The 25,607-nt window shown below is 42.2% G+C and overlaps 3 protein-coding genes across 3 annotated transcripts; 1 reads left to right on the top strand and 2 right to left on the bottom strand.

Annotated features, from left to right (window-relative positions):
- fgf2 (fibroblast growth factor 2) lies at nt 1-6,679 on the bottom strand (the record flags this gene model as incomplete). Its single annotated transcript, XM_080746454.1, has 3 exons — nt 6,493-6,679; nt 3,435-3,538; nt 1-186 (listed from the first exon to the last, which is right to left on the bottom strand). The coding sequence occupies exons 1-3, from the start codon at nt 6,668-6,670 to the stop codon at nt 1-3; spliced, it is 468 nt and encodes a 155-aa protein (XP_080602580.1). The 5' UTR covers nt 6,671-6,679.
- Nucleotides 6,680-11,104: 4,425 nt separating this feature from the next.
- On the bottom strand, nt 11,105-19,002 carry bbs12 (Bardet-Biedl syndrome 12; the record flags this gene model as incomplete). Its single annotated transcript, XM_080746798.1, has 4 exons — nt 11,105-12,228; nt 12,571-12,747; nt 13,383-13,673; nt 18,879-19,002. The coding sequence occupies 4 exons, from the start codon at nt 19,000-19,002 to the stop codon at nt 11,105-11,107; spliced, it is 1,716 nt and encodes a 571-aa protein (XP_080602924.1).
- A 124-nt stretch (nt 19,003-19,126) lies between these two features.
- On the top strand, nt 19,127-24,374 carry cetn4 (centrin 4). Its single transcript, XM_080745929.1, has 5 exons — nt 19,127-19,223; nt 20,003-20,161; nt 21,000-21,128; nt 21,735-21,872; nt 24,089-24,374. The coding sequence occupies exons 1-5, from the start codon at nt 19,221-19,223 to the stop codon at nt 24,176-24,178; spliced, it is 519 nt and encodes a 172-aa protein (XP_080602055.1). The 5' UTR covers nt 19,127-19,220; the 3' UTR covers nt 24,179-24,374.
- The last annotated feature ends 1,233 nt before the right edge of the window (nt 24,375-25,607 follow it).

Raw genomic sequence — 25,607 nt, 5'->3', positions numbered from 1 at the left:
TCAGCACCTGGCAGACATGGGAAGAAAAAGAATGGCCTTCTGACCCGGTCCGGTTTTATTTCCCAGTTTGTACTGTCCAGTCCGTTTCAGTGCCACGTACATGTCTGGATACTTCCTGGAGCGGTAGGTGTTGTAGTTGTTGCTCTCCAGTCGCTCCAGGAAGTAGCAATCATCTGTCACACGTCTCTGAGGAAGAGAGAGAAACACATTGATCAAAGCTTAATGTAGCATATTAACCTAGGTCTGGTCCATAGTGTTAAAAGGAGTTCTCCTTAACGCTATGGGACTGATGAGCCCTTGCGCTCACACCCCAGGCTGCACAGCCTATCATCTGTAGCAAAAATAAAAGAAATACACTTTCGCTACTCACCAGAAAAAAGACTGTTTTAGGGAGTTGAAAGCCTACTTTCTCTAGTGGGAATACTCTGAGCACACCACGTCACATCTAAAAAGAATATTTTGACTACAGACGAAAGGCTGCGCTGCCTGGGCTACGGTGTAAGATAATATTAACCTATGCTTTTTTCAGATTGAGCAGCTATTTGAAAACAATTACAGTGCTGTGATATACAGGATATACAATACATATACTAGAAATGTAAACTTGCCACATGTGACATTATGTATCATACAAAACTGTCAGATGGTTTAATTGACTGATTGATTGATTGAATACTTATGAACAGTTTGCAAATACAAGCACAGGAAAGTACAGTACAATACAAGGTCTGCTAATACGATTTTAAACCCAAGAAAGCCCATGGCTTGTTTCCATTGGGGTCCTTTGTACTCAATCCATGGAATTGACATGGGCTGCAGTAAGTGTGGCTGTGCTCCTGAATTCATAAACGCTTGTACTGTGGGAACTTCTGGTTGGTCAGAGTTGCTGTACATTTCACATATGGATATAATTCTAGTCCGACTATATGACTTCTCTTCTTCGCCACATAATATTCTGTAATCCCCTTCAAATGAAGTCTGCTCCAGCTATGGAACGTCTACATAAATCCAACCTTAAGGCCATCTCCATACTGACATGTAATCAAAATAAGCTATTGAATGTGGATGACATTACGCAGAATGTGTGTTGTTATACATACAGTATATGTTGTTGAAATAGAGGAGAAAGTTGGTCATGCTGACACTTTCACTGACATTCATTTAGCTCATAAAACACCTCAGACCTCAATGCCACCATTGTTTCAATGGGTACTTTTGGGTAGACAGGATTTCTGTTCAACTTTCCTCATTAATAAAGACATTTCTGTGTTTCTTTAAAGGAAACCATGTTTGCCCAGGGATATTATTACAACTGAAAATGGAGGTCGAGAGATTTTGTTCTTTTTTTCTCCTTTTCCTTTTTTGAATATTCAGACACCATCTATTTGTGTGGGTATTCTATGACCTGCAGTAGTCCAAAACAAAGTAGTTTGCTGGCTGGATTCTCAAAGTCAAAAGCCATGAAAATGACATCAATCACATTTGGGTCAAATGATCTCTCTGTTTTCAGGGTGTTAACAGCCCCACACCCAACCCAACAAAGAGGGCCTTGTTTTTGTCTCAGGTTCTATGGTTCTACATGTGAACTTGTAGATCTGCTATTTTCCCAAATTTTTAAACATTTTGAAAGTGACGGTGGTTAAGTCTGTCTGTCACGGGTTTCATCAATATTGACCCAATGAAAAGTATTAACAAGAGTTTGTGACTAAATAATAACTATGTTGAAACACAGGGTCTCCCAAAAGGTAACCGCTTCAGACATACATGGTTTCCAGCCGACAGCGGCGACATGGTATGGTATGTGATGAGTTTGCTCCCTTGGTGTTTGTTACTGTAGTAATTAGAAAGCAGCAGGAAACACTCCCCGGTGATTATAGGATCGTGGAGCATTCTTTACAACCAGCAAACCACTTCTGTCAATGTGCACACATCCTCTCTTATCTAATGATCATTACATCAGCAATCAGGGCTACGCTGTATTGCTGTAAATGTAATGTATTTGTCATACAAATTAATACCAGTAAGAGTCCCTAAATCGGGAGATAAGCGACAGTCAGGTCGCATACACAAACTTTGGAAGGCAATGGTAGCCAATCAGGAGGGAATATGGGAAATGGGAGAGATCCATGTTGATGACATGACTAAAGATACTGTGAACCGCTTTGCGTGATTATGTAGGAGCTCCTACATATCTATCCTGTGCAACTTCAAAGCCAAACAGAAATTAAAATTTGATTCATATGCTCTGGTGTTCAGCGACAAAAATCACAATTACAGTAAATCGTTAATCGCAATTATTTTGCATTTTTCATTAATCGTCACGTAAAATGTCCTAATCGTGACAGCCCTAACTGTACTTCATCCATCGCTCAAGGATATAGTTCAACAGGGACCGCAACATTGGCTGGTGGAAACCTCCGACCAAGGGCTGCCTCTTTAACCACCAGGCCATCTGTTGCTGGACTCCAGCCCTTTACTGGTTAATTTTCACTTAGGCATAAGTAGTCTTTCTTCTAGGTTCTATTAATGATGACAGTAGTTAAGTAGCTTTGCCAGAGCGGCCTTGTAGAATTAATCATTTCCGCTCTAGCCAGAACAGAGGGTGGATTCCTCTTTGGCAAACCTGCTAAATGTTTGGTTTCCAAAACAACACGGCCAAATACGCTTTCAATTGAACCAGTTCACATGCTGGTGAACTGTCTTAATAATTAAATACAACTCTCTGTAATGTTTAACATTATGATGTGTGTGAATTCTGTCTTACGCAGTACACATACTCAATAATGATGGTTGAATTTGATTTGACGGCCTACTTAAGAAATTAGTACTGTAAAAACATTACTTTCAAACAAATGTATGCTAATTACTATATTTCCTAAATCCTCAGTTATAATTATTATTGATGTACAGCAATAGCATCTGGGCTGTGTAGTGTGTAGCATTATGCACTATTATGAATTGTTAACTGGCTTGGCATGGCATGTTCCTGTGTGTGTGTGTGTGTGTGTGTGTGTGTGTGTGTGTGTGTGTGTGTGTGTGTGTGTGTGTGTGTCCGCGCGCGCATGTACGCGCAAGTGCCCTTTTTTTCCCCTATATGTATACTTTTTTAAACTGGGTTCCTTGACATAAACAAGTTTGAGAACCACTGCTCTAATCTCAAGACAATGTCTACTTGTGTCCAATAATAACCTGCCCAGGTCCAGTTTTCAGGGTTCCTACACATTTTTACCAATGAATTTCCAAAACTTTTCCAGAATATTTAAACCAATTTACAGGACTTTATAACAATCATTCAGCGCAATAACAAGTCTCTTACTCCTATGTGCAATGCCCAAAGACAGGCAGTGTAGCAAAAATAAAGCATAGAATGGTATAATTCCATTCCAAATATAGTGACATTTTTTTACTGTGGGAGGACAGCCCAGGCTACTCACCGTTCCAAACAGTCTTCCATCTCCCTTCATGGCTAGATAGCGGTTAGCAGACACTCCTTTGATCACCAACTCCCCCACCGAAGTTGCCTGGAGTTGTAGCTTTACTGAGGAAACAAGTAAATATGTATTTCTTCATTTATGTGCACGTGTAATGGCCTTTGAATATAAACAGACTTGGTCTTTTCAAGACTTGATGCAAAGGAGATATACAGTATGATCCCATACTAAATCATCATGCTGGAGAGGTAACGAAAATATTAAGAGAATCAGACAAATACTAAGATGACATCAACAAAGGAAAACAAACAATACCCCCCCCCCCCGTCCCCCCGTCCCCGACCTAACACCCTCAACCAGGGACCCCCTCAGTCAAACGTTAATATTTTACCAAAGATAAAACTACAGTAGCAATAAGGTTGCTTAAAGGAGTAGTTCACCCCCCAAAAATACTTATTTGCTATCAATTACACACCCAATGAAGCCTTAAAGGGATATTTCACTTTCAAAAAAACTTTTGGTAATTTTATCATCTAATCAGGCTTTTATGAACACCCTGAACAGTTTTTAATTAGCTTGATTGAATATTTAGATATTTGATATAAATGTTACCAGGGTCTCCAGGCCCAGGGCCTCTCCCCACACACACCCATTGTAACTTCAAACTCCAGTTTAAAGCTATACTGTGTAAGTTGCTCAACTAGTGGTCAGTAGCGTCCGCGTCTTTCGGCCGTTTTTCGCCGCGGACCGGGCCTCACACCCCCGCGTCACTCCCGCGTCTGCCTCCACCTCGCCGAGATCTATCTTTAGAGGGGTCCCTGGTTCCTGTGCGTTCAGGCATTCCGGAGAAACGGAGTGTTTCACCCGAGTATAGATAGATACACACGGGCGCCTACAAATATGGCCGCCCTATTGTGATAGCTAGCGACCCCACTTCAAGATGTGCTGTGATTGGCCGGCAGTGTATAACCCTCGCTGTGATTGGCCGGTAGTGTATGATGACGTAATTTTTGCGCGAAAACCGGACCCCGGTCAGGATCATAGAAAACATATAAAGAGAAGGCTTCAGAAGCTGAAAATAACGGAGTGGGTGTTCTAAAACTTTAGCGATTTAAGAGTTAGTACAATTTTAAGATTTGTTTTATAAAAAAAGTTACATGGTACAACTTTAACCATGATAGATTCATTAAAATCACCCATTTTTTTTTTCGATAACTTTTTTCATTTATTTTTAATAATTATTTTTTTGTATTTTATTTTTTCCATTTTCCCAAATAATTATTAAAAATAAATGAAAAACGTTATCGAAAAAAGCCTGCTCACGTATTAGGAAGGTAAAATGAGTCACCAGAAAAAATTATGAGTGTTTTTAATGAATCTATCATGGTTAAAATGGAGTTTGAAGTTACAATGGGTTTGTATGTGGAGAGAGGCCCTACCACTGCTCCCTGTTGAAAGTGGAATATCCCTTTAAGATGTTATCGTTATGACCAGGTCATCAGGAGACTGAGATTTGTTTGTGTCCACCCGTCATCAAATTATTGGCTTAGGAATGCAACAAAAAACAAACAAAAAAGAAAAACATTTTTGGGGGTCAACTGATCCTTTAAGTGCACAGTAGCACACATGTTTGAGGTCTGACTGAGACAGTGCCTGCTGCGAGGAAGACATGGTCCTTTTCCACATACAGTATTTGAGACAGAAAACAGTGCATGCCAGCTGTCAGCTGACCACATGAAGCCAGACCAAAACAATAATGTTCCCAGGAAACTGGGGCCTTATAAGGTAAGTTATAGGACACAATCAGGATGATTCCAATAACAGTTCACAGCATTAGGGCATCTGTCTGTAGTTAACGGGTGGTGCCTTGATGACTAAAGCCATTCATCAAGAGACATTCTTCCTTGAGAGGATGCACCATAATTCTTCTTTGTTGCAGTAGTGGACCAGATTGTTTGCTGGGCATATAGGATGGCCCACGGCTATTGTTGTGATGGAAGGATAACTTTCCCTCAGATTGTTTTATGTCGCAGCTCAACCCACATCCACAGAGCTTCTAAGTGATGATACACAAAGCTGTATCGCAGTGTTGATGGCGAGTAGCCTAGTATCATCCTCGGAAAAGGGACTGGCGAAAGAAATATCAGGGGTTGATTACGGTGTTGCAAGACACTGAATATGTTCCTGTTATGAATCAACATTTCCCATCTGCCAAAGTTGGCTCAAATAGTTTTCCAAGTACAGTACAATAGGCTATTGTAATACAACTGTGGTAACACTACTACAGGCAACTTTGTGACTGTGTGATGTTGCCTTAAGATGTGTGTCATATCACATACAGTCTACAGTTAGCAAATTCTTATTAGCCAGATACGTTATTGATTATGAATTATCTTCAAGTAGGTTTCCTTGTCATGTTAACACTTTTATGAGGTTGGACCTGCTGTCATTGAATGATCATTAAATCATTCTAAAAATAGGCCTAAGTCGGCCTAGTTGTTGTGTCCTCTCTCCGTGAACAGATTATATTTTGGACAGCTGTTTGAGAGCACCTGCTTGAAATCGTATTATGATGCAATATGTTTGAAGGCTTGCTTTCCAAAGAAAAATCATATTTGCATCTCCCAATCCCTCCTTCTCAGTTATGGTGATGAAATTTAGGGGACATAACCTAATATAATGAAAATTATGCAGAGGCACCAAGAGGCATCTCAGATGTCAAAATCAATCTACTTAAATGTGACGATATTAAAGGGCTACCTTTTGGTTAAATACAATTAATAACTTAACTTCAATAGTAGTTTAGCTATCTAATCTACATTAAATAAACATCATACACACTGTTAACATTCTTGCTATGAGAGTAAATATACACTTTTATCAGCAGTGTTTGCCAAAGGAGTATAGAACCTCAGAGTCAGAAGATTCAAATTCAGTGATTTGTACTTCCCTGTTGCATAAAACAAGAAAGAAACAGAAACAACCAATGCCTTGTGTGCCTCATAGTATAGTCACTATAGTGTGGAACAGAATGGGGAAAAATGGGACTAGAAGCACTTACTGTGGGGGTCGGTTTTCTCCCGGATTCCGTCCACCCTGCCGTCCGAGTTGATCCTCAGGAAGAAGCCTCCGTTCTTGCAGTACAGCCGCTTGGGATCCTTGAAGTTCCCCGGCGGAAAACATCCGCCGCCGCTGCCTTCAGGTGCGGTGGGAAGTGTGGTGATTTCTCCCGTAGCCATCTCCTCTCCTCCTCTTTTTCCCTGCAGTCCCCACTACTGCTGCTACTTTCCCCTTTCCTCTATCGTTGCAGGAGCAGCCCCACAGTGGCCTCCCACCTCCCACCGTCTTGTCTGGTTCCCTCCCCCCTCCTCCTCCTCCTCCTTCTCCTGCCCCCTCCTCTTCCTCCTCAGAAAGCCCCCACACAGCCTGATTAAGTTTAACCCCGGGGGTCAAATAGTGTGCTTGAAATTCCTCCTCCTGGTCAACATGCCAGCTCGAAGAGCACTGAGCAACGACAATGTGGACCCCCAAAAGGACTTTGTCAAGGTGTTCACCCCTAGACGCCGGAGGGGTTGAAGTCTGCCATCTTTAGTAACTTGTCCCTGTTCGTACTGTATGCTCCAGTAGTAAAACTGGGCCCAGAGAGCTGCGGTTTCGCTGGAAGACGGGACACATGTGGGTTCCCCCTTTTCTTCTACTCTTTCTTGGACCGAAATATTTAGAGAAGGGCAGCTGGCTTGGATCTGAGGAGGGCTCTCCCCTGTGGGCCTCAGTTCGCATGCGCCCAATGAAGGCAGGCACACACACACTCTCTCTCTCTCTCACACACACAGGGGCGTCACGAGGCAGGGGAAAGTGGGACTCAGTTACTAGGGCCCAAGGTGGAGGGGCCTGTCTTTAGCTATTGAAAAATAGCAGATCTACAAGCTCCGAGTGCCGCGCTGCGAGCTTGTAGATCTGCTATTTTTGAAAAGTCATGAAAATGTGTGCAAATCTTTTAATATATGTTCTTTTTAAGCGAACATTTGTAACTCAAACTTTGCTTCTGGGGGGTCCCTGGAACTAAATGTTTTGAGATGGGGCTCCGTGGCCAAATACATATCATTTTGGGGGGCCTTCACATGAAAAAGTTTGAGCACCACTGACATAGACACAAGTTTTTCAAAAAACATTCAATGACTTCTTTCACGATTTTTCAAAATAGCAGATCTACAAGCTCGCAGCATGGCACTCAGTCAGTGCCGCGCTGTGAGCTTGTATATCTGCTATTTTCCAGTAGTTAAAGCACAAAATAACGCAGTGGATCCTTGTACCCAGGGCCCAGAATTCGGTGCGACACCCCTGAGGCAGGCACACACACACAAACTCACTCTCTCTCTTGCATACGCCCACTGACTCTAGCTCTGCTTTAACCAACCAACTGTACATAAGAGCAGAAATGAGAGGAAGGTAAGGAGGGGGGGCGTGCAAATGGATCTGCGTCACCAGAGTCTCAAGAAGGCCGACAGCAGTGACGTCCAGCACAGCAAAATGTACCAACAGCACTGACTCAGACACTGTTGTTCAATAGCAAGAAAACATTACATGAATAAAACCAGAGCAAGACTGTTGTCGTTGACTGACTCATTGCCATTCCAGCAGTAAAAAAAAACTATGTGCAGTATTAGGGTCAAAAGCCGGAGAAGAAAAATTAAAGAATTACTTTGGCTGTCCTCCTCTATTTCCCTACAGTATGTGGGTTTGACGTTTGAGTTAAGGCTCAGAAGAGGAATCTCTCCGTGCAGTATATGTTTCTTAAGAGACCATCAACCTGACCATCCATTTGTCATAAGAGGCTCTGGTCTGGATGTAGCTGCACTCTACTACATGATACATCTGATGGCCTCATGGCCTGGATGTGTATGGCTGCAGGCAACCACATCTGAAAGCCATGTTGGTTTAGTGTTGATTCTGCTGTACTCTTGGTTGAACCCACTCTGGTGAATGGCAGCATGTGAGATGATGAAGGGAGGGAGAACTATACACGCACGCAGTACACACAGCATATATGCATGCTTTGAGACCATTTACAGCTCAATCTCTACCTAGAGAAACAGGACCAGTTTATATGATTCAGTGTCAGCAGCACTGGGCACAAAAGTGTACTTTCTCTCTTCAGAGGCAAGCGACTTTAGAGAAAATTCTGTTTTGATGTCTTACTACCCCACATACTGTAATATAACGAAAAAACATTGCATGGATGCACCTGAGACGTATCCTTCCTCACTGATGTAGCCCAAGTTCATCGGGGTTTCGGGTCTCGCAACATCATACCCCTCACTTGGGTGACCCAGCCGGGGTTGATCAAGTCCCGACTTACAGTACGTCCCAGTAGTTACCCACGATCAGTCCTATTAGGGAAAGACAGGACTATTCACTCCACCGCTCTGAAACTACTCTGCCGAGACTGGGAGAGGAAATCTGGCGCATGGAAGGACTAGGCTCTGTGAATTGACTCCTGTCCGGGCCCCTCCTACGTCTCACCAGGTCCACTCCTGCTCTCACCAGGTCCAGGACCTGTGCGTTGCACCAGACTCCAGCGCCAGACATTTCACTCAGGAGTTGTGGATTCTTGAGCCGCAATGGTACTGCAGGCTCCACCTAGGCAACGGTGGTGCTGCAGGCTCCGCTTGCGGCTTGAATGGCCCTCCTAAAGGCCTAACCGTGGGTTTGCTGGGCTTCTTCCTCGCGGAAGACACAGGCTGGGGCGCTAACCCAACCTGCTTCCGGAATCATAATGGTACAAATGGTATACAACAACAGTAGTTATAAAGACCCAAGGCTTTGTAAAAAGTCTGTTTTTGCTTTTCTGAAGATAAGAGGATGGAGAGTGCAGATGACTAAAAACCGTACTAGTGACTGACCTGACCTTTAAGTTCTCCTGTGAAACATGACCAAAACCATGCTAGAAGCACCCAAACTGTTCCTAATCCTAATGATTGAGGTCTTTGTATGCGTATTTCTATCGATACAAATCACACCTGAAGTGGCCTCATCCATTGTTTCTGTCATGTACATACAGTATAAGCTGCAATCCAAATTATTGTCTGTGTATATAAAACACAAGAGCTGACAGAGAGGAAAAGAATGTGTACACTTAGTCTGAACTCTTACAATTACGTGTGTCACCAGTTTTGTCATGCCAGTTTCCTTCTCAGTGTTTTGTTTGAATTGGTCATACCCCCACCCAAATAGGGCTGAACAACCTGATGCTCCGTCTAAATTACGACGACTACTGGTGACCCTGGCGAAAGCATTTTTATTGGATCATAAAACAGGATGTAGCCTAAAAACAATGCCAACTTGTTCGACTCATCTGGTTAATTTCCTTCTGCCGCTCTCATTCGACAGCCCGGTGATTACAGTACTTAGTCAGACTTCACCAAAAACATTGGCTCTGTCTGGAGGCACCGCTGCTCTGTCAAACATTTCCTTTATGACAGCAGCCCATAAAACACCACTGATGACAGAGGACCAAAATAGGGCTGTCACTTTCAACACTTTCAAAAAGTAGTGGAAATAGCAGACCTACAAGCTCACAACGCGTCGCATAGCGACGCGTTGTGAGCTTGTAGATCGGCTATTTCCACTATCAATGTTATTTTTTAAGTAGTAAGTCGTCAAATATGTCAGTATGTGCATTTAGGTTATGTATCATATCTACCATATGCAACTTCAAAGCCTAAAAGCCAAACAGAAATGTAATTATCAACGTCAAAAACACAATTAAATCGTTAATCGCCAATTATTTGAGTGACAATTAATCGTCATGTAAAATGTCATATCGTGACAGCCCTAGACCGAAAGCCGCCTAGCAGCGAGAGTTCTATGTCACAGTAACAGACATAGGTACCGTGTACAGTGTGTCAAAATCACAAAGACACACAGAATAAAATATAAAAAAAAACATACTATACTAAGAAAATGCCATTTGGATTTTTGGATGTGATACACATTGGAAAGAGAAACTAAATAGATAGTTTGTCTCCCCCATGTGGTCAGAGATAGGACACCAATCGCATGGTAGCTCTTGTGTTCCTTTATGTCAGTGGTTCTTAACCTGTGGGTCGGGAGTCTCGGGACCCCCCAGGGGGGTCCCCAAATTATTATGGGTGGTCCCCAGATGATTAACTTAATGTGGAACATTGTTTTCTCACTCAAAAGTAAACAAACCAACATAAAGTTCAAGTGTATAGAGTTATGCACATTTCTAAAGTGACAATTTAAGGACATTTTAATACCTCAACAATGAGAAATTAAACATTGGCCAAATTGTCAAATATTAGAGGCGGAAATTTTGAAAATAGCCGATCTGTAGATCGGCTATTTTCACAATAGAACTGTGTTATACAAAATGTTATGCCTCAACTCTTAGTGCTCGTAGGGTGGCGGGGTCTCCAGTTAAATGATTAGGTATTTTGGGGGTCACAGCCTGAAAAGGTTGAGAACCACTGCTTGTGACACAGCCTATGACAGAATAAAAACAGATATAAGCCAATGTAAAGAAATAACAGGCTGATGAAAACAAGTAAAATGATTTTGCTGTGACATTCTTTTACCATTTAAATCAGACCCTGTCATTCTCTCTCACTCATTCTGATTGAGCCAACAGAACCCCAACAGATAACAAACAATCATAGCAGCGATACGTTGGCCTGTGCATCGACAGTCTTGTCATCAATGCCAGTGATGACCTCAGCATCAGTCTGCAACACAATGAACACCAGATCTAGAGCCTTCCTCCACGCTTCCATCTTCACACTCACATTGTCAAAAACCCTCGCAGCTGACGTATCGTCGCCGGATTTCACGTCAGAGGGACTCGGCCCGTCTTCCATCTCACCTTCCGAAAGGAGGAGTTTTGAGAACTTGGCATTGATGCAAGACACTCCGGAAAAGTCTTTCAGCTGTTCGCTGAGTGAAGTCCAAGCCTCCACTTTGGAGCACCCGCCGCTGTTCACCATAATGGTGGAGACATAGTCCATCAAACCGTCCGCCATGAGCGGCAGCACTACATCTCTGTAGGGGTTGCTTCCCATTTGCGCTGTGGTTCGATGAGTCGAACAAACGTGCGTTTGAAGGCCGTGAACGCAAAGCATCTCTATGGCTCCAGCCCCGGGCAGTACTGCACCGTCTCTCAGCGCCCAGTGTAAGCGATAAGCGCAGCTCCAAAACCGGTCCTCCAGGGCCTGCAGTTTAGCTCGTACGCAGCTTGTGAGGATCGCTGTGACCAGTCCGGTGCCGTTGTTATTACTAGAGATGTTTACTGCTAGTGATGATCTCCTCTCGTCGCCACCGCTGAGGTCTCTCCATACGGTGACCTGTAACCCAGCGCCGACACAATGCCTCGTCAGCTGGGTAGCATAGGCTACAGGGATGGCCCCAGTTGCGTCCGCAAAGGCCCTCAAAATGGAGGGTCTCATTTTCTCCACCACGAGGACAGTGTGCCTGATGCAGCACTGCAGCAGTTTTTCATTCACAGCACCAGTGAGTAGAATCAGATTCACTTTCAGTTTCAACAGAGTTGCCAATACTTTCTCTATCCAGTCTTCCTCTTTGCTTAAACTCCCTGTGGCCAGCGTTTCAGACACGATCGCTACACCCGTTGGCTTATTGAAGCCAACATGGCGATACCCGTCACACAGATCTCCGTCAATGAGGGCAACGTTCAAGTGCTTGTCCTTCAAGCACCGTATGACATAAGCCTGTTCGGCAGATAACAGAGCCACACAACCGGGTAAAACGCAAGCATGTTCCTCTGATAAATTCGGCAGAACGCAAGTTACCAGCTTATTGATGTCAAACGTTGAATGACTTGCACTAAATGTATTGTTTTTTGACTGCATCAGGCCGGCTTCCACCACTAAATCCATTGTATCGACATGACCGTGGCTCACTGCCCTCGCAACATGGACAACGTCAACTCGTTTAGATACGACATTGTCAGCCTTGGCTTCACAAAAATGTCTACTGTGGCTGAGTTTTATTTTATGCTGTCCGGAGGGGAATTTCTGAGTCTTGGGAGTTGCCCTTCTTTGGAGAAGGGACGACGCCTGCAACGGTTCCACCGCACTAGGTTTCCTTTGTTCAAGTTGCAAACCTTGAGGTGTGGCGGCGCGAATCCTCCCAGACCCCGCTGAGCCGAGGTCCTCGATGGAGACGCTGTTCTTCCTGCACACGTCCAGACATATCTCCAGCCCTTCAGACATGGTTGAGATGATGTGTGGTATTGAAACCCCTCTGTGGAGACACTCCAGAGCAGCCCGACTCCATGCTCCTGCAGATAGGATCGTTGTCACCATCATGACGTTTTATTTGGCGATTCATTGTCAGGCAAATAATCGAACTGAGGCCGATTCTACATAATGTCTTCTAAACTGGTACAGTAGTTCTTTCAAGATTGTTCAAAATGTAAGAAATAAATTATAATAGCAGATGTACAGTACAAGCTCGCAGCGTGGCATGAAGTGAGCTATTATGAATAGCCAACGCAAAAATCTAAACTGAGACTTTTAATGGGCTTAATGGGATAAATTGTGTTTTTGACACAGTCTGACATTGGAACATAATATTAAAAAATTACATGTTTGCCCTTTTAAATAAAACATTTCACAGGGCAGATTATGACAAATAACTGAAATATACAAATATTCATTTTAAACTTAAAAAACACAATTTACGTGTCAAGAGCTTGCTGATCTGCCATTTCAACTTAGAATGTTTTGAAAAAGTATTAACATGTGTCTATTATTACAACTATGCAAACTAATTGAGATTGACAGGACTAACTTTGTGTCAGGGCAGCCCTAATCTCTCAAGACAGACTCTGATAGCTAAGCAAAGGTAGAGGAACAAACAGAGAGGGCGTTCCCTTTTCTTTGACGATGGTTAGCCAGACTGGGGTGGCCCTACCTGCAAGGAAAAGCAGACACTGTGAGCCAGAGTGCCAGGTCTTCTGGTGAGCCTGTATGGTCTCCCAGGTCAGCTGACCCACTGCACACGTCACCTCCAGGTTCTCCAGGAGGCGGAAACACGAGCAGACCACAGAGGACTCTCCACTGTCCTCGTCCTGGATGAACTTGTACGTTGTCGCGGGTCCCAAGGAGGAATGTGTTATTCCTGCCAGCGCCGAGAGCTGCTGCAGTCCAACATGTCGTCTCTGGTTTACAAGTGAACTTCCAGCCATGACTTGAGGGGTCTGAACTGTGAAAAAGGACACATTTGTTCAAGTTATTTGCTAATATTTGTTGACTGTTTTTGACACTTTATGTATATGTTACAGTTTATTTGAAAAATCAGTAAGATTGAGAAAGGAGTGCTTGTTTTAGTTCACCTTATGGGCAGTCCCTGGAAGAAGCTCATGTCTCATTGGTAGAGCATTTGACTGCATTAGTCCCACGCTGGTGAATGCTACTATGCCTAAACCTAACCCTAACCCTGACCTCAGTAAAACTATGCCTAAACCTAACCCTAATCCTAACCTCAGTAAAACTATGCCTAAACCTAACCCTAATACTAATAGATAGATAGATAGATAGATAGATAGATAGATAGATAGATAGATAGATAGATACCTTTATTATCCCAAGGGGGAAAATTTGTTGCCCAGAGGCAGCACAGCAGTATAAGGTTATTTACAAAGTTACAGAGAAGTATGAAAAAGATAAAAAGAAAAAACAAGAACAGAGTACAGAGTACAGTAAGTACAGTAAGAGCAAGGTACAACAGGAAAGGGAACGAATAATATATATACATAAAGTGTCTTAAAGCACGACTATCAAAAAATAATACAGTGCCCAAATCAAAGTGACCATACAGTCAATGCTAGTTAGTGCAACAAGTATCTCTACATTAGAGGTCTTCACGGGTCCAATTTGAACTACCCGAACCCAAAAGGACCCGGGGGAAATGGACCCGGACCCATATGGCCCCGTCTATCATTTGGAATTTGAGAACCGTTACCCGATCAGCCCCGAGACGTGATGGATCCGATCCGAACGGCCCCGCCTGTTATTAGAAAAATTGGATCCGAAACCCGAGCAGAACGGGAGATCCGAGACCCGAACCTGTCGCCCCGAAATGAAAGAATGCCAACGTTATTATATTAAGAGTTGTATCAGACATATTTCTTACCTAACGTCGCCACGGTGCTGCTGTTGCTGTCAGCGGCGCTGTGCCTCTCGCCAAAAGATGATCTTTTCCCAGACCAGTAAGTCAATGCGGACAGTTTGTAAATACAAATAAATCCATGTTTTTATTCCTTCTTCTTTGGCTATCAAATGCTAATGCTATCGTTTTCTGTCGCATGTGTTGTTCATTATATCTTTCTGCTTTGAGTGTCCATTTTGCTCTGCAGAGCATGACAACACGCAATGACAACTCCATTGTAAACCGTTAACCAAAACGTTACGTTAATATCTTTGATAATAATAACAATCCAACTGATACAGTCAGTGTTGTTGTGACTGAGTGAGTCAGTTCTCACAACCAATGCAACAGATTACATGCTGCATCTTTAGTGCCATCGTGTGGCGTTATCTATTTGGTGCAGTTGTTGCGTTCGCTTTCACTTCAATCTCGGCCTGTCTCGGCTCCACTCGGGTAACAGGAGATACCCGGGGAACCGGGGCAGACGGCCCCGGCCCCGGCCCGCCCCGCGGTAAAAGCTCGAAAACGGCCCCGTTACCCGGCTCGGGGCGGTTCGGATCGCGGGTAATTTCGGATCTCGGGCAGGTCCGAAGACCTCTACTCTACATCAAGTCAAACACAAGCAGAAATACTAAAAGAAAATTACTAACACAACCTAATAGTGCAGTGTCCAAAGGTCAGAGCGATAAAAACAACTAGCAAAAAAGAATAAAAATAAACAAGAAAGGGTGATGCGGCAAGACGCACAAAAACACACCCTCCCTGGAAGGTCCTTAGAGGTCAAAGTCAGTGCAGATATAGTTCCAGTAAGGAAAAAAAAGGCTACCGTCGTCCTACGTTAGGAAGGTAGTCCTTGTCAATCGACCGTTGTGTGTCTCGTTGTACAGCTTGAGAGAAAGCGGTACAAAAGACTTTCCTAGTCTCTCGCATCTCCGCCCTGGGTAGACAAAACGGTCATTTCCTCTCTTACTCCAGTAACTGAAGATCTCAAGATGGACTAATCCTAACCTCAGTAAAACTATGCTTAAACCTAACCCTAATCCTAACCCTAACCTCAGTCAAATTATTCCTAGTTCCCGAAAGGAGGCACCGCCTGCTCCACCTTGTGCCCAAAAACGAGCGCTCCTGTTCTCAATCTTACTGATTCTCAAAAACACTGTGACATGTGACATATATATTCTTCGTTCCCTTTCTTTGATGTACCTTGCTCTTTACTGTACGCTGTTCCAATTTTTTTCTTTTCATACTTCTCTGTAACTTTGTAAATATCCTTAAACTGCTGTGCTGCCTCCGGGCGACTGATTTTCCCCCTTGGGATAATGAAGGTATCTATCTATCTAATAAAATAATAAAATTGTGTAAAAAAGCATGCACATTCCATAGCAAGTTTTAGCAACCCAAATTATCATTGACTGCGGAAACTTCACACTGGACTACAAGCAACTCTGACTTCAGAAGGTTGACATTTTTGTATTATATATCCTTGTTTTGAGTGGTCACGTGTAATATTTTGAGATATGGATTTTGAATGTTTCACTGTATTCAAAATGTATCTAGGATATCTGAAAGTTTCAACTTAAATTACAGATCAAAATTAACTTTTACACAATATATTTATTGTTTAGATGGCTCTGTAGCCGCAAATTGCAACACTAGATTTTTTTATAATCGGATGAATCTAGGGTTGCAATACCTCCCATAGGCAGCCAATGCATCAAAACAGTTTTTTGCTATCTGATTGTATTAAACGACGTCAAACTCACCAATATTGCGGCTCTATGGAAAGCTTGGAATTTACTCTTGATATCTGCAAAGTGTTTGTTTCTGAAAAATCCACCGTATAATTGTTATGATTTATTTTCTGTCAAGAAATCTGAGCAGACATGGTTTATTTTCTAAGTGTTGAACTTCGGAAGCGCTTGTCTTCTATAACGCCATGTCCCGCTGCCTCCTGCATAATGTGACATTTAGAACCAGGTGGTCACAGGACCGTTGAGGGATTTTCCACGAGCGCTTCCAAACTCCAGGACTTAGAAAAAAGAATCACCTGAACCAAATTTCTTGGATAGAAAGTAACTCAAAAATTCCAAGCTTTCCATAGAGCCACAATATTGGTGAGTTTGAAGTCGTTTAATACAATCAGATAGCAAAAAACTGCTTTGATGCATTGGCTGCCTATGGGAGGTATTGCAACCCTAGATTCATCCGATTATAAAAAAATCACACCCGTGTGAAGTGGAGCTGTGTGTGTGTGTGTGTGTGTGTGTGTGTGTGTGTGTGTGTGTGTGTGTGTGTATGTGTGTGTGTGTGTGTGTGTGTGTGTGTGTGTGTGTGTGTGTGTGTGTGTGTGTAGATCATGTGTACCGATTTTTGTGACATTTGAAGAAAATATGTAGGAAAAGGAGCAAAAAGTGTGTTTTGGAGAAAATTCAAGATGGCGGAAAATCTATCCTGGCGCAAATGGGCGTGGCCTATATGGGGAGATGCGTCTTGACCCAAGGAATCCAGGGAAAAAATAAGTTTAATTTTCCGATCTACGGTTCAAGAGTTACGGGGCAAAACGTAAAGTGGGCCGTTATAGCGCCACCATGAGGCCGAGTGATGTAATTATTTTTCGATTCATTCTTAAAATCATTATGAATCTCCTCTCCGAGGTTTGAAACTGTAGCTCCTATGGTTTACGAGAGAAAAATACTTGAAAGTGATTTCTTGCATTGTCCCATTATAAGTCAATGGGGACAATTAAGCGTCGTTTTTTGCCGATTACGTCGGCATGGTAAGGCGGATCGGAACGAAAGGTAATAGAACACCATTCCCGGCCGAGCCGCACATTTTGATGTATATATTGCGCGAGTGGCGTAAATGGTGCGGCACTAGTTACGCGCCGAAGTCAGGCTACATACACACACACAGACAGACACACAGACAGACACACACACAGACCCACACAGCCACGTATAGGGAGCTGCACACAGCTCCAAAAATCTAGTGTTGCAATTTGCGGCTAATGGCTCTGTAATATCATATCATTAGTCTTTTTTCATGTATACTTTTAAACAGTGTCGTTTTTACTGGGTTTGTAACTAATAACAGTATAAGTATATGTTTGTTTCTTTATTTTTTTAGTTGTTGAAAGCATCAATCGGGATCACACAATATAATGACAATGAACTATTCTATTCTATTCTATTCAAATGTTTCCTCTTTTAGAGAGAGAGAGAGAGAGAGAGAGAGAGAGAGAGAAGTATCACAGGATAAAAAGCTGGGAAACACATTGCTGTAAATAAAGACTGCAACTGCACTGCACTTCCACATGCTAAATTAGCCGCAAATTGCAACACTAGATTTTTTTTATACTCGGATGAATCTAGGGTTGCAATACCTCCCATAGGGATCCAATGCATGAAAACAGTTTTTTGCTATCTGATTGTATTAAACGACTTCAAACTCACCAATATTGTGGCTCTATGGAAAGCTTGGAATTTACTCTTGCTATCTGCAAAGTGTTTGTTTCTGAAAAATCCACCGTAGAATTGTTATCATTTTATTTTCTGTCAAGAAATCCGAGAAGACATGTTTTTTTTCTAAGTCTTGAACTTCGGAAGCGCTCGTCTATAACGCCATGTCCCGCTGCCTCCTGCATTAGGCTATGTGGCATTTAGAACCAGCTGGTACACAGGACTGCTGAGTGACTTCCCACAAGCGCTTCCAAACTCCAGCACTTAGAAAAAATAATCACCCGAACTGAATTTCTTGACAGAAAATAAAATGATAACAATTCTACGGTGGATTTTTCAGAAACAAACACTTTGCAGATAGCAAGAGTAAATTCCAAGCTTTCCATAGAGCCACAATATTGGTGAGTTTGAAGTCGTTTAATACAATCAGATAGCAAAAAACTGTTTTCATGCATTGGATCCCTATGGGAGGTATTGCAACCCTAGATTCATCCGAGTATACAAAAAATCTAGTGTTGCAATTTGCGGCTAATGCTAAATCCATATGCCATCAACACAGTGATGCTATAAACTGCCAGTCTGCCACCAAGTGAGGATACGATGACATTACTATAGCTTCAAGCTTGCGAGCTACCTATTGTCTACTGCTGCTTCCTTGTTGTTTTGAATTGTAGCTGCTGTGTCCTGGCGATAACAACGGAAATAGCATGGTTTATAATGGGCTACATGTCTTACAAACTATGTAGACCACAAAGAACAAACATACATACCTGATCTGAGATGTGATGATAGCGTCTCTAACGTCCAGCAGCTCCAGTTGGTCCTGTGTGTGTCGGGGTGACACTGCGCATGGGCAGGCCACGCAGGGCTTCACTCTGGTTGCTAGGAGACCAGCCGAAACGAACTAAACGATTGGCAGACGTCATGCTGTCCCGCCCACTCAGCTTTGTGATTGGCCAAGACACGCAAAGCCTGGTGAACTCTGTGTGTGGATTGGATAAGATTCTTGTCACTCCAAGCGGAGCAAAACTTTACCCGTCGTTCGTTTGTTGTTGGCTGGTTGTTGTTGTTGCTGCTGCTCGGCTTACTTTGTTGTCATCATCTGTTCTGTGATCACTCCGTCCTGATCAGGGAATCGCTCGAAATGGTATGCTTTTCTCTATAATGAATGTGTGTGTACACAACTTTACGTCTGTTGCAGTGAGTTTCGGATAGAAGTTTGAAAGAAAAACGTCGCCTCAGCCTGCTAACTACATGGTGGAAGCTAACATGCGTCTCTGTTTGGAAGCTAGTTTCCTCACCTCAATACAGAGTAAACCTGTTTTTGTGATGCATACTTGTGTTGATAGACCTATAATTAATTATGGCAGTGGTTCCGAAACTAATTCAAGTCAAGGACCCCCACATTTGACACGTATTAGCCCACGGACCCCCATTGAAAAGATATGCCAGGGACCCCCATATTGCCATAAGAGAAGATCTTTACCCTATAGCAGTGATTCTCAACCTAGGACCCCCAGTTTGACATGCATTAGGCTTCGGGTACCGTACCTATGTTCCCCAGGTTCTATGTTCCCCACTTTCTTACCACATAAACCTAACCTTAACCCTAACCTCAGTAAAACTAATGCAGGTTAACCTGTGGGGAACATAGAACATAGAACCTGGGGAACATAGGGTGGACCCAAGGCTACGAACCCCTATTTAATGGTATTTCTACATTGTATTCTATCTCTGAGACCCCAATTTATATTGTAAAATCAATGATCATTTAAGTCTGAGAGTGTACAAATGAATATGGGTCCATTTGGTTTCTAACTATATTGTTTGCGACCCGCTGGAACTCCCTCAAGGACCCCTGGGGGTCCCCGGACCCCACTTTGAGAACCAATGCTCTACTGACCTGGTATTGTTTTAATGTCTCAGGCTACCGGCTATCGAAAACCCACTCCCACTGCTAGCCAAAGGAAGAAGCCTGCTGGTCCCAAAGCAGAGCTGACTGAGGAACAGAAGCAGGAGATCCGAGAAGCCTTCGATCTGTTTGATGCCGAGGGAACAGGAACCATAGACGTGAAGGAACTCAAGGTTGGTTCTGATAGATGTGAAGGAACTGGACTGATGGTTATGGTTCTGATAGATGTGAAGGAACTGGACTGATGGTTATGGTTCTGATAGATGTGAAGGAACTGGACTGATGGTTATGGTTCTGATAGATGTGAAGGAACTGGACTGATGGTTATGGTTCTGATAGATGTGAAGGAACTGGACTGATGGTTGTGGTTCTGATAGATAGAAGGAACTGAACATAAGGTTCTGGTAGACTGGTTCTCATATTAATTAAGGAACTAAATGTTGAGCCCGCTCTGATCGGGAGGTTTATTATTCATATTTGGTAAGAAAGTTCTGAAAATCAAAATGTCTGTGAACTGTGAATATAACCATAATAATACTATATATGTATTGGGACATTAATGTTGCATGGCAAAGTTATGCCTATATAATACAAAGCATTGTATGGAGAATTCCTTTTAGCAAGACACAAATGGAGCAAATACTGCCAATAGTAAATGAGTCCTATTACCTAGTTTTGGAAATGCGAAATGGCTTGATTCATGTTAGATTACCTCTTGAATTTGAAAGAGCACCACTACAAACCATAAATGTACAAATAATATTGGTATAATATGCTTTGTTTGCATTTGATTATGTGTTAAAACTGTGATTTGACCTGTTTTGTCATGCAATAAGAAAGTGTATGGAGTATGCATACTATGTATACAGTATGTACAGTATACTACAGTACATATTTGCATGTGTACATCGTCACAGGTTAATCTTGTGTAATTCTACACTGAACTGAAAATGGAATCCTTCCAGGGTCAAATAGTGTGCTTAAAGTGTCTCATGCATTTACTTTATTCAGGTCGCCATGCGAGCACTCGGCTTTGAACCAAAGAAAGAAGAAATCAAAAAGATGATTTCAGACATAGATAAGGAGGGCTCCGGAACAATAGACTTCAGCGACTTTCTTGGTATGATGACGCAGAAAATGGTGAGTGTAATAGTATACTGTATATAACACTTTTGTCCAGGAAAATAAGGAAAACCTTGAGAGAAATATAGCCTATTTACCTGCCATCATTCATGGAAATAATTCTTAAACACAAGGAGTGTACAGAAATTAAGTCCATTTGTACACTCTCCAGTTAAAAGGTAGTGTACAAAGTGATATTTATTGATTAAAGCAAATGTTCTTGTTTTAACCAAAAAAGCTCTATATTCTGGTAATCATTGCTATAGTGTGCGTTCCTTAACAGGGGTCTTCCCAGCTCTTTAATAAAATAAACATTTTAAGGTGGATTGCCAATTTCAGCCAATCAGGAAGGAGTACCCATTTTTATCAGCTTCAATTTAATAGTGTTCCAGTTCCCATTTTGTCTGTTCATTTCTTCATGTATCCTGTATGGGTTCTCCCTCCTGATTGGATAAAATTGGTATCCCGACCTAAAGAAAAAGAACATTTCAGGTTTATTAGAGAAAGTAAGACCACTAAACAAACACTCTAGTACTGTAGTTCTAGTATAATAGAGCACAGTGTACCTTTAGATTGAGACTAAGGATTTCACTGTATATGATCACACATTCATTGTTTTATCAGAGCGAAAAGGACTCGAAGGAGGAAATACTGAAGGCTTTCCGGTTGTTCGATGACGATGGAACGGGGAAAATCTCCTTCAGAAACCTGAAGAGAGTTGCTAAGGAGCTGGGTGAAAACCTGACCGATGAAGAGTTACAGGTGAGACCTTTCTCTCTTCAAGTATTTCACTGGTTCTCAGCCTGGGCTCAGATGAGTGGAAGCTTTTGAAATCTTCAACTGTGAACTTAACTTGCCTCGTTAACATGGATTAAAATTATCAGTCGTCAATATACTAGAAGTCAGCATGTCTACTATGGAAGCACGTCATGCACTGAAAATAGCAGATCTACAAGCTCACTAGCCGCAAATTGCAACTCTAGCTTTTTTGGAGCGGTGAAAGCGCTCCCAATAGACAGGTATGTCCGTGGGTATGTGGGTGGGTGGCTGGCTGGGTGGCCGTGTCCGTAGCCTGGCAATACCTTGAGTGGCCACACACAACACACTAGTTAAAGGAGGGGCGCTGTTTTGTGCAGGCCAGGCACACTCACCACTCACTCACACGCACACGCAACACACACACACACACACACACACACACACACACACACACGTATAGCTGCTCAGATTCACCGCTCCACTTCGAACCGAGGTTTGATTTTTTTTTTTAGAGTTGCAATATCAACCTTTGGCAGCCCATGCATCCAAACAGAAAAGTCCTATCTCATTGTATTAAACAACGTTAAACTCACCAACTTTGCAGCTGTACTGAAAGCTTGAATTATCCTTTCTATCTTCAAAGTGTTTGTTTCATCAAAATCCACCGTGGACATGTTCCGTGCAGGTGATTATTTAAGTGTTGAACTTTGGAAGCGCTCGTGGGAAATCACTCAACGGTCCTGCGTACCACCTCTTCTTATTGCACATAATGCAGGAGGCAGTGGGATGTTGCGATATTGAAAACAAGCATTTCCAAAGTTTAACACGTGGATCTTTCTGAAACAAACACTTTGAAGATAGAGAGAATAATTCAAGCTTTCAGTTCAGCTGCAATGTTGGTGAGTTTAACATCGTTTAATACAATCAGATAGAGATGGCACTTTTCTGTTTAGATGCATGGGCTGCCAATGGTTTGCAACTCGAGATTCAACATATTAAAAAATAATCTAGAGTTGCAATTCGCGGCTATTTTCAGTTATTAGTTGTTTTAAGATGGAGTATTTCAAGTGTTCCAACTAGCTATAGAATACATTCAGAAGTAGCCCCTTTCTGATTACCTTTTTTGGACTTGAAGGTCTGTCCACTCCCTGGTGCGCACGGGTACCACTGTCTGGTCACAGACAAATATAACGTCGCTGCTGAGATTCTTCAAAGATACAAAAAGATGCAGTAGGCTGCTGCGGTAACTTGTATGAATCGGCGCTAATCGGCTCTGCCGTTAAATATTTGTAATCTTTTTATTTTATTATAAATGTAACAGTTACATTTAAAATAAAAAAAGATTACAAATATTTAACGGCACTCATGTATTGGGTATAGTACCAGTGCACTCCCAGTGTACATATCAGAACACACCCTAACGTAGGACATGGGAAGTGAGGAAGAAAAGCTAAATTTCACAAATAGAATAAAAATACTTAACGGCAGCGCCAATGTTTCCGTGGTAGCTTACTGCATCTTTTTGTATCTTTGAAGAATCTCAGCAACACTTGAGGGACATTATATTTGTCCGTGACCAGACAGTGGTACCCGTGCGTACCAAGGAGAGTGGACGGACCTTCAAGGGACCTTGGTTACCGCCTTCCCTAAATACATATATATATTTTTAAAACAGGGGCCCCGAAAGGGGCTAGTTCAGAAGCATCTTCCATGAAACGTGAACGGTCTCGAATATTTCATAAAAGCAAAGGTCAAAGCCTCAATCTGAATGTAGAACAGCAGCAACATACGTAGGTTTTAGAATGCCTACCGCGTTAATTACTTTTTGGAGCTGTGTGGAACACAAGCTCCCTATACGTGGCCGTGTGTGTGGGTCTGTCTGTCTGTCTGTCTGTCTGTCTGTCTCCGTGTCTGTCTGTCTGTAGCCTGCAGTAACCTTTTTTGACCACACATGTTAAGGGAGGGGTGCTGTTGCGCACACACACACGCGCACACACACACACACACACACACACACACACACACACACACACACACACACACACACACAGCTCCACTTCGAACAGAGGTTCGATTTTTCAGTAAACAGAGCACTAGTCACAAATCACAGATTAGGACAAAGTGGTTCTGTCATGCCATTTGATTTAGCTTTATTCCATGCATTTAACCACTGTATATACAGTATATAACTTAAATAATTTTCCTCCGCGATTTGTTAGGAAATGATTGACGAGGCAGATCGCGACGGAGACGGAGAGGTCAACGAAGAGGAGTTTCTGAGGATAATGAAGAAAACCAATTTGTACTAATGTTTTTATTTCCTTTGTTGCAATGTGTAATGCTATACTGATCTTTCTGGGGGAAAAATCCACCTTTGGTTCTTTCAAGGACAGTTTATACAGGAACATTAACTTTTTATGAGATTTTATCTTGTTTGTAAATAAATTAAAACCCTTGTTTCCTCAACTCTTTTTGTACAATGCAAATAAATATATTTCACTTTCATTTTTAATTTGTCAGTGGTATACATCGAAGTGTATTTAGTATATTTAGTATGTTACCTTCTTCCCCAGGCACCTATGTTGTCTAATTAGAAAAGGTATATACAGTAACTATGACTCTACCGGGTGAGTGCAGCAGATGTGGTGATGTGTGGCTTATGACTTAACAATTGAAAACAGTGAAAGTCATATGACTGAGTCAACCAAACAGAATGTGCTGCTGAAGAAATGACTATGCACTAATTCAATGCACTAATTCAGATGAGTAACGTAGTAAAAGTGACTCTCACTTTGTGTTGTACGCTGTTTACGTGAACTTATGATAAAACACTTAATGTCTTCCAGATAGACAGTACTGTACATTAGCTATCATAATTTGAACATGTATCTGCCACATGCAAGCAATTTAGCTTGAATTGCTCTGAAATAAATTATATCAAAAGGATGAGAGTATGGTATAAAGGTAAAAAATGGGAATATAAGGTTAGGTTCAGAGCTGTGAATGTGGCATGGCATCATGGTCATCTGTTTAGTTTGAACTAAAACACTTCATGTCTTTATCACAAGCCCCTCCTATACAGTACAAGCCCATTCAACTTCAAACTCCATTGAAAACACACATCCCTGGTTCTGGTGACTCATGGCATGAGGGGCCGTCATTTAAATGTCTAACAAGAAACTGAAAGAATTCATATAATGGTAAAAGTAATAGTAAGATGATGCGGGAGCATTTCGCTGTTTCTATGTGTCATCTTTTCGACACCCTAACCCTAACCTCCGTGGGGTGAGTCGCTAACCTAGTGTGGTTAATGTGGAGTTTGAAATTGAATGGCCCTACTGTAGTATGGAGGCATGTCTGATCAAATAATTATTGAATCAAGTTTGCATAAAAAAGCCAGAGTAGATGTGAAAATGAACCCACAAGTGTTTTAAAGCAGTGTTTTTCAAACTATAACATTTCAAGGTCTCCCCTGACAGTGTACAAAATGGAACCAAATGAAGCCGTTAGGGTTCATTTGGTTCCATTTGTACACTGTCAGAGTTACAGACTTGTACGGTTCAATTTAGACCCCCCTAAAGGAACCCACAGAGTCTTTGAGAACCACTGTTTTAAAGTGAGATACCCCTTTGAGTCCCATATTTTGCTGCATGTTTGCAGAGCTTCTGTTGCATTCTGGTCTCCTACCAAATAAGTGATTGGAAAATTATGCTTTTGCTCTCTTTTTGAGTTGGTAAA

The sequence above is a fragment of the Nannobrachium achirus genome (assembly GCF_963921795.1).
Source record: "Nannobrachium achirus genome assembly, chromosome: 17".
In the NCBI taxonomy this organism is placed as follows: domain Eukaryota; kingdom Metazoa; phylum Chordata; class Actinopteri; order Myctophiformes; family Myctophidae; genus Nannobrachium; species Nannobrachium achirus.
This window is presented reverse-complemented; position numbering and strand designations above follow the sequence as displayed.